This window comes from Lactuca saligna, chromosome 9, assembly GCF_052625555.1.
Source record: "Lactuca saligna cultivar CGN05327 chromosome 9, ASM5262555v1, whole genome shotgun sequence".
Lineage (NCBI taxonomy): Eukaryota > Viridiplantae > Streptophyta > Magnoliopsida > Asterales > Asteraceae > Lactuca > Lactuca saligna.
The window spans coordinates 181,806,155-181,815,766 of NC_136425.1; the positions used below are offsets into that span (position 1 = coordinate 181,806,155).

The window sequence follows — 9,612 nt, forward strand, 5'->3', positions numbered from 1 at the left end:
ATCGTTTAAAGAAAATGGTTGCGGAATTTATCCCAAAACAAGATATGATAAAAACTTATCAAAACATTTCTCAAAGAGAATGTATTTTCATTAAATAATAAAACCTCGGGATTTCATGTTCCGATACAGACACATAAGCATAAACAGACCATACATTCATTTACTATAGTGATTTACATCTCCTTTAATCTCTTAGTGCAAAGCAGTTTCGATAGTTTTGCCACGTTGTGGTCTCTGACAGTTTTGGGGTTTCGCGCCCCGAAATTCAGAAATTCATAACTTTCGCATACGAACTCCGTTTGCGACGTTCTTTATATCGACGTGAAGGTGAGATTATGATCTACAACTCTCGTTTAGAATCCATTGGCTAATTTTGACTTTATTTTTAATATATTATAATTATATTACTTATATATTATTTTTAGTAGGTTGGGACACGAAAACTCTGTTATAAACTCATAACTCCTTCATCTGAACTCCGTTTTCGTCTGTCTTTTTATCGTTGGACTACTATCGATGGGATCTTTAATTCTCATTTAGATTGTTTTGGATAAATATCGCTCTTAACGTAAATTCACTATTTACGTTACGTTGTGTCATGCCGGTTCTGTCGCGAAACTTCGACAGGTCATAACTTCTTCGTTATAACTCGGATTTTGGCGTTCTTTATATGCACAGAAACCTTGTGACATATAATACGACTTGGTTAAGATTAATCCTTATAAATAATCTTCCATCAAAAAGTTATTTTTGATGCTTATCGTCTCTAAATTGACTAGCCCGGATCTACGGGAGTTACAATTATCTCCCCCTTAGGATGATTACATCCCGGAATCATCAACGAAATAGGGTTTGCATAATGATTCCACACATTATCTCTTCATCCTAGGTAATAACCGTAAATTCTATGTTTCCTCGAAAGAGTATGTAACTATATGGCTTCCTTGACCGCAGACGATGCCCAATCTTGCATCTGCTTATCGTACTATGTTGTACTTTCAATCATAACTTCCAAGTTACAAAATAAGTCCTTATTGTGGACTCCTTCTTCTTCTCAGGATAAATACTTTCATTTATCTATTGTAACAAATCGATGGGTCGTGTTCTAATGACCTCTCATCGTATGATGCAACGCTTAGACTTATGTCTCTTAGAGTCAAATTCCATAATGGAATATACCTTCCTTCATATTCTAATGTGATATAATCACATTTTTAACATGTAGCATTTCTAGCTACAAGCTTCCTTAACAACGAGTGCGATGCTATCGATCGCACTGATTTGAATCTTCTGACTTGAGTTAGATGCTACCTTGAACTTGGTTCTATGAACCACGTAACAAACTCATCGTAGTCGGACTCAATTTGATATGACCACTAGGGTCGGAATAACAACCATCTCACTAGTCACTACCGAAACAAGGGTAATGACACACTTGAACAAAACGGAATCAATTATTAGCTTCTTGGTAACCTTGTGACTTTCCCTGATCCAAGTGTGAGTCATGTGCTTCCGGTAGTATATGCATCTACTACCTTTCACACTTACTCATACTCGTCCCAAGTATTGTCCCGCAGTCGACCAAGTCACCATACAAGAAAAATCACAAAACAATTTAACACATACGAATGTGTCCAAATAGTCATAAACAATTTCCCTAGACTCTACTAGGACGTCTTCATTGCTCAATCTTCAATCATCAACTCTACTTCAACTCAATTGGTGATGGAAATACCAAACGATGAGACAACTTCAAGAATTTCGCCAATCGTTCCATCATCCTGTCAATCGAAGGTGTACTTCAGAAGTACCGTACTCCTCTAAACGTACTGTTATTTCATAAGACATACTCTAAAGGCAAGATACCAGTCTTACGATATCTTCTGATAGGTGTCATCCACTATCATAAGCCTTCTTCATTTCCTTCATTTACTCAATTTATCTACGAGTCTTCACCATGACCTCTTGTACATCCAAGCAGACATTTGGTGTACCAAGCGAGAATTTTTAAGATAAGAAAGTTTTTTTTATTACGATAAACGTATAAATCTCTTATCACCTCGAAACGTTTACATGCTAGTTCTAATATCGTAGTTATACGCTTAGAATCCTATACACATAAGGTTTACAGATTCGGTCGGCAAAAGACCATAGATCCTAACAAATAATAGCATCAGTTTAGCTATCACATAAAACAATTAGCACATAAAAGCATTTTAGGCATCATTCCTAAAATAAACTAGTGCTTGTGTCAATTTAGGTGTACTACCTAACATATTTTAGACACACTCCTCACAATCATTACTTAGCATTCTAAGTTTAAGTCTAGAAATTTCCTACAAATTCCTAGTTCACTTAAACTAATGCTCTGATACCAACTGTGACATCCCCAATTTCATGGCCAGAAAAGACCGATTTTTTTTATGCTTTGTTTTTAAAATCAGAGTAATCGTTTAAAGAAAACGGTTGCGGAATTTGTTCCCAAAACAAGATATGATAAAAACTTATCAAAACATTTCTCAAAGAGAATGTATTTTCATTAAATAATAAAACCTCGGGATGTGATGTTCCAATACAGACACATAAGCATAAACAGACCATACATTCATTTACTCTAGTGATTTACATCTCCTTTAATCTCTCAGTGCAAAGCAGCTTCGTATCGATACCTGTGATACAATTAAACTGAGTGGGTCAGGCTTGGGAGCCTGGTGAGCATATAGGGTTTTCAACCCACAATATTATATCATATATATTAAATCATCAAACAATCAACCCAATTACCCATCCCCATTATCTTCTTTTAATTTCCCTTAAAGATATTATCCTAAGGGTCATCTCCTATATCATATTTACCGCTAATCTCCTTACATCTTATATCCTTATATGCTTGTTCCTAAGAACTTTTCCTAAGGATCATCGCCTACATTGCATAGACAATACTAATTCGGGGATCACTCCCTCAATATATGTCTAGTAAGGGTTAGGGTATCATCGCATGATTACACAGCCACAACATCGCCTGGACTCGTAAATCATAATAAGGGTTAGAATATCATCGCATGAATACGTAGCCACAACATCGCCTGGACTCGTAATTCATAGTAAGGGTTAGTCTATCATAGCATGAATACGTAGCCACAACATCGCCTGGACTCGTGATTCATAGTAAGGGTTAGAGTATCGTCGCATGAATACGTAGCCACAACATCGCCTGGACTCGTAATTCATAGTAAGGGTTAGAGTATCATCGCATGAATACGTAGCCACAACATCGCCTGGACTCGTAATTCATCACCTACAGGTTATGAGCTTGCTGGTGTTTCCACGGGGTCATCTAGAATAGTCCGTGGTAGCCATCTATACTCTGGTATATGACTACATCGCCAAATTACCACATCGCCGATCAAGGTTATGGTATCTCCTCTCATCTCACATCACCTATTTATCATCACCTATTTCTCATCACCTAATTATCATCACCTATTTCTCATCACCTAATTATCATCACCTATTTCTCATCACCTAATTATCACCACACATCATCTAATTCATCTACCCATGTTCTACCCAACATATTTGTAGATATAAAATACATATACATATTAACTCATTTAATACCTATATAAAACATCCATTCCGCACTCATCTCAAATAAACAGCAATATATAAACACATAGCACGTATTTCATAGCAAAGACTTATATATATATGTTAGAAGAAAGTGATCACATACTCACACGTATAAACAACAATATATATACACATAACACGTATTTTATAAAATACTTCATATCTATTTGTAAGATGAAAGTGACTATACACTCACTTGATCAGAAGATGATCGGACATCACTACAACTTGTAGAAGTAGTATTCTTCGGTGAAACCGGGATCACTTCACACACCGGGTTTCTCGCGGGCAGAGCTTCGGCTCGGAACTCTTTTCTTCTCGGGATCTTCGGGCTTTGGGACTTGCTTCGGGTCTTGGGGTTGATACCGGGGCTTTAGGGGGTTAAAATTGCACGTAAAATGATGTAATATGGGAGAGAGATGAGAGAATGAGCAACCAAACTCGACTGGCCCTTCAAATCTATTTATAGGGCAAAACTGGCCCTTGCCACGTCGTGGGCTTGATCATCACTGCATGCGTCATCCCAAGTTGCATCTGGGAGACTCCCAAAGGTGCCAGGAGACTTGCCACGTCGTGACACTGCTGGCCACGTCGTGGTCTCTGACAGTTTTGGGGTTTCGCGCCCCGAACTTCAGAAATTCATAACTTTCGCATACGAACTCCGTTTTCGATATTCTTTATATCGATGCAAAGGTGAATTTATTTTTAATATATTATAATTATATTACTTATATATTATTTTTAGTAGGCCGGAACAGGAAAACTCTGTTATAAACTCATAACTCCTTCATCTGAACTCCGTTTTCATCTGTCTTTTTATTGTTGGAATACTATCGATGAGATCTTCAATTATCATTTAGATTGTTTTGGATAAATATCGCTCTTAACGTAAATTCACTATTTACGTTACGTTGTGTCGTGCCGGTTCTGTCGCGAAACTTCGACAGGTCATCACTTCTCTATTATAACTCTGATTTTGGTGTTCTTTATATGCACGGAAACCTTGTGGAATATACTACAACTTGGTTAAGATTAATCATTCTAAATAATCTTCCATCAAAAAATCATTTTTGATGCTTATCGTCTCTAAATTGACTAGTCCGGATCTACGGGCGTTACATAAAGTACTATTATTTTATTATTCAAAATTTGGGTTTCTAAGGTATTTGGCAAGTATAAATAGGGCGCCTCCCTAGCTACCTAAAGAAATCAAATTTCTTCCTTCTCCCTTCTTTTCTATTCGATTCTAGGGTTTCCTCGAGTTTTGGGTGTGATGCATTAGAGGCTCACATACTTTTGAAGCTAGTTTTTTAAGGAGATTATCAAGAGTTTTTTATTAGCTTAATTCGACTTAAGCTATAGGTATGCGGTTCAGTTCATGAATTTGATTCATAGGGTTTAAAGTTTTTGTTTCATAAGTATGTTGTTATTATTTGAGAAAAGACATGTATCCATTAGGTTACATATACCCTTAAGAGTTAAGTGAAATTCCACACGTACATATTGATTGTAACCTAAATTCTCAATAGTGGTATCAGATCTATGCTTTTCTATTAATTGCATATAGAATATGAAACTAGAAAAACAAAAACAAATTGATAATATGTATTGTCACGACGTGGCTAGTCCTCTGCCACGTCGTGCGAACAACCTGAAATTCGAATTTAACAATGTATATTTGTATTATTATTAAAAAGTTAATGTTTAAAATAGTAACAAGTTATTGTTTAAAACAATTAGGGCATCAAACAAGTTTCTTGTTTTCTAATATTTCTAAATATTATACTATATTATATTAATATTAGAAGCCAAAAAATGAGAAATCCATCCCCCCTCCCCAACCTTAAAATCCGTTAATGCATTATTCTGATCCCTATATACCAAACATTGTAATGCTAAATCAATAAAGCATAGTGATAGACTAATAAACACAACTTACAAAACATTGTCCTATACAAAAAGACAAACCAAGAACATTGTTTTTGAGTTTCTCTACTTTATTATTCCTTAACTTTATTATGTATTCAGAGATAAATTATTCAAATAAGAATTAACATTTAACCTAGGAAGGAAAGTAGACAAGTACGGTTGGAAGTTGAGAAATTTAAAGAGATAAAAGATGCCATCCTATACTTAAGGAATCACATAAAAGACTTAGAGGAGAAAAAGCGGCGACCAACAACTCAACATTGTATCATGGTTCAAGATAGCAAAACCACAAGTTTTAGCGAGAGAGACGGGCAATACTGACAATCTACAAACATTATTATTAGGTTTTTTAGGGTTGATCTTTTTTGTGAGTTTGTAAAAAGCTAAAACGTTTTCTATAACTTAGATTATATATATATATATATATATATATATATATATATATATATATATATATATATATATATATATATATATATATATATATGCAATTTTTTATATAAATATTTTCTTTAATATGCTGATAAGTTATACAATTTATGACAAGATTTTGATTGATGATTTTTGTTGATTTTTTTCGTATTTAAAATTACTTCAAGATTGTAAGCAAATGTTACGTTATGTATATAACTAATCGATACTGTCAATTTTTCTCAAATAATAGCGTGTAAAAATGCATTTTATGAAAATACAAACACAATAACTATATAGCTGTCCATAAATTCAGAGATCCTTTAAAATCGGAGACCCAATGTGACTACACCACTCGCATAGCCTCAGGGCCGCCACAACTCCGGTTATACATGAAAACAAGTTTAAAATATGTGTAAAAGGGTGTTTTGTAACATTTGTTGAAACATGAGGGGTGTCAATGAAAGGCCTTAAAACAAGCGGCAAAAGCATGTTATTAAAAATCAAAATGCCAACCCAGACTCACATGCGCCATACTTAACCATCAACCTGATATAAACCATGGTTAACAATCATGTCCTTTATCTGCCGTCCGTTATCTAACCATGGTTGGCCTCCAACTCACCCATATCTCCAGCTATAAATACCGACACCCTAGGTTTTCGAAACGCATCAATTTGCATCTGAAGGCGTCTTGATAAACGCCTTTTGATCCTGAGTGTTTTTCGCAATCAAATCAAATCAACATTTTTCAATTTTAATCTTCTCAAGTCAATTCATCAGCGACCATGAGGGAGTGCATCTCGATTCACATCGGTCAGGCCGGTATTCAGGTCGGAAATGCATGTTGGGAACTTTACTGCCTCGAGCATGGCATTCAGGTTTGTCTCGATCTCTCTGTTCCTTTGTATATGCAATGTAAGGCATCGAATTTGCGGGATTTCTCAAGATTTGGTCGCTCGCATTGATTTTATTTGTAGATCTGATTTTCTTGCATTGGATCTGTGATTCCGATTGTCATTTTCATTAATTTGGTGTTTTTTCATTAGATCTGGCGCCAATCTCGAATCTTATGCCAATTGAATATATTTTTATAATATCAGACATTGTTAACTCAAATCTGCATGCTTTTGAGACTAGAAACTTACGGATCTGCATGTTTTATGTTTCGAAAGTGTTTATTTTTACTTTCATGTTGAACAAATTGCTGAATTTCTGATTCGTTTGAGTTTCTAGTCGATCTTTTAGCAAGTTTATCTTTCGTGTTAGATCTAAGATAATTTACTGTTCCATTGGCTATGATTATTTGTCGTCTGCGAAGTTTTTGTTATGTCTTCATCGGATCTTTCATTTTCTGATGAAAAAGGTCAATTACTCTTGTCTAATGTCTGATCGGCATCTAATGTTCTGATCTCCTTTGCAGCCTGATGGTCAGATGCCCAGTGACAAGACAGTCGGAGGAGGCGACGACGCATTCAACACCTTCTTCAGCGAAACCGGTGCCGGAAAGCACGTCCCCCGAGCCGTCTTCGTCGATCTAGAACCAACCGTCATCGACGAAGTCAGAACCGGAACCTACCGTCAGCTATTCCACCCCGAACAACTCATCAGCGGCAAAGAAGACGCCGCCAACAACTTCGCCCGTGGTCATTACACAAGTAAGAACACATCTTCACTTCACCAAATTCAATCCCTTTTCTTCTATTTCAATCCCCCTAAACTACTTTCATTTCTTCAGTCGGAAAAGAAATCGTCGACCTCTGTCTCGATCGCATCCGAAAGCTCGCCGACAACTGCACCGGTCTCCAAGGCTTCCTCGTCTTCAACGCCGTCGGAGGTGGTACCGGCTCCGGTCTCGGCTCCCTCCTCCTCGAGCGTCTCTCCGTTGACTATGGAAAAAAGTCAAAGCTCGGATTCACCGTCTACCCATCTCCACAAGTCTCAACATCAGTAGTCGAGCCCTACAACAGCGTCTTATCCACCCACTCTCTCCTCGAACACACCGACGTCGCCATTCTCCTCGACAACGAAGCCATCTACGACATCTGCCGCCGCTCCCTCGACATCGAACGCCCGACCTACACCAACCTCAACCGCCTCGTCTCCCAAGTCATCTCATCCCTCACCGCCTCCCTCCGCTTCGACGGTGCTCTGAACGTCGACGTGACTGAATTCCAAACAAATCTCGTCCCATATCCACGTATCCACTTCATGCTTTCTTCTTACGCCCCTGTGATTTCCGCTGAAAAAGCTTACCATGAGCAACTCTCAGTCGCGGAAATCACCAACAGTGCTTTCGAGCCTTCTTCCATGATGGCGAAATGCGACCCCAGACATGGGAAATACATGGCGTGCTGTTTGATGTACAGAGGTGACGTGGTTCCCAAGGATGTGAATGCTGCTGTAGCTACTATCAAAACGAAGAGGACGATTCAGTTTGTGGATTGGTGTCCTACTGGATTCAAATGTGGGATTAATTACCAGCCACCTACTGTGGTTCCCGGAGGTGATTTAGCGAAGGTGCAGAGAGCTGTTTGTATGATTAGTAATTCGACTTCAGTTGCTGAAGTGTTTTCGAGGATTGACCATAAGTTTGACTTGATGTATGCGAAGAGAGCTTTTGTGCATTGGTATGTGGGTGAGGGGATGGAGGAAGGGGAGTTTAGTGAGGCGAGAGAGGATTTGGCTGCGCTTGAGAAGGATTATGAAGAGGTTGGTGCTGAAGGTGCTGAAGATGAAGGTGATGAAGGTGAGGAGTATTGAGAGACAAGTTGAATGGTTTCTTTGTTTGTTTGTGTTTTGTTTTATGAGTTTTTATCTGGATTTGGTTTGTGTGTTTGTGACTATGTGACAAGTAATACTACTACCGTGTCTTCTAGTGTTTTAGTTTGTTGAATATTATTATATTATGTGACAACTACTTATGATCATTTGATGAAAAGACAACCTAAAATATGGTGTAGCCATGAAGAGGATTTGGATTGCGATGTCATAAAGAATGACATTTCATATCTTTCAATGCAATAGTTGCAGATATTGCAGATGCTAGGAAAGGAACTCATTTTAACAATGTTGGAAGAAAAAATATGTTAATCCTAACATCATGTTTTTAGTCCTAGAAAGTTTGAGCTTTTTGAGAAAAGTAGAAAATTTTGAAAAATTTATTTATATTAAAATAAAAATATATTCTAAAATGTTAAAATAATAATGTTTTGAATGATAAACTTTTGAATAAAAAGACTCATGTAATTATTTCATAACTTAAACGAACAAAATGAAAATATTACTTAAATTATGGATATAAACTTGAGATTCACTTTTTCTTTTTTGATTAGTTCATTTAATAAAAAAGTAGTAATGTTATATTAATGGCAGGGAAGGGTTAAAAGGAAATTATGTAAATTACACCCGTTGGTCCCTAGTGCACATGATATAAAGCGTGTTAGTTTTTATTTCCAAAATTTAACTCGGGCAGTCCCTCGTTGTTATTTATCTTGCACGGTTAATCCCTATGCACGTTAACCGTGAAATGCTTCCGTTTAAGTTACCCACGTGCCTTGCACGCAGGGACATTTTCGTCTTTTTAGGGTTTGTGTCCATTCTTAATGTCGTTGCACCTTAAAATCTTATAAAACATTG

The 9,612-nt window shown here is 37.0% G+C and overlaps 1 protein-coding gene across 2 annotated transcripts; it reads left to right on the top strand.

Moving 5' to 3' along the window:
• Positions 1 to 6,641: 6,641 nt before the first annotated feature.
• Positions 6,642 to 8,859, top strand: LOC145015754 (tubulin alpha chain). 2 transcript variants are annotated; one of them, XM_078974227.1, is made up of 4 exons: positions 6,642 to 6,854; positions 7,397 to 7,631; positions 7,712 to 8,543; positions 8,626 to 8,859. In XM_078974227.1, the coding sequence occupies exons 1-4, from the start codon at positions 6,762 to 6,764 to the stop codon at positions 8,822 to 8,824; spliced, it is 1,359 nt and encodes a 452-aa protein (XP_078830353.1). In that variant the 5' UTR covers positions 6,642 to 6,761; the 3' UTR covers positions 8,825 to 8,859. The 2 variants fall into 2 exon arrangements, with proteins under 2 accessions (XP_078830353.1, XP_078830352.1); XM_078974226.1 differs by having other exon boundaries at positions 7,712 to 8,859.
• The last annotated feature ends 753 nt before the right edge of the window (positions 8,860 to 9,612 follow it).

What these genes read in the sequence shown, in the direction of transcription:
- LOC145015754 (XM_078974227.1), top strand. Translation starts at nt 6,762, where the DNA reads ATGAGGGAGTGCATCTCGATTCACATCGGTCAGGCCGGTATTCAGGTC. An exon ending in CGCCCGTGGTCATTACACAA is followed by an intron (nt 7,632 to 7,711) that starts GTAAGAACACAT and finishes TCATTTCTTCAG; the next exon opens with TCGGAAAAGAAATCGTCGAC. An exon ending in TCGACTTCAGTTGCTGAAGT is followed by an intron (nt 8,544 to 8,625) that starts GTTTTCGAGGAT and finishes GAGGGGATGGAG; the next exon opens with GAAGGGGAGTTTAGTGAGGC.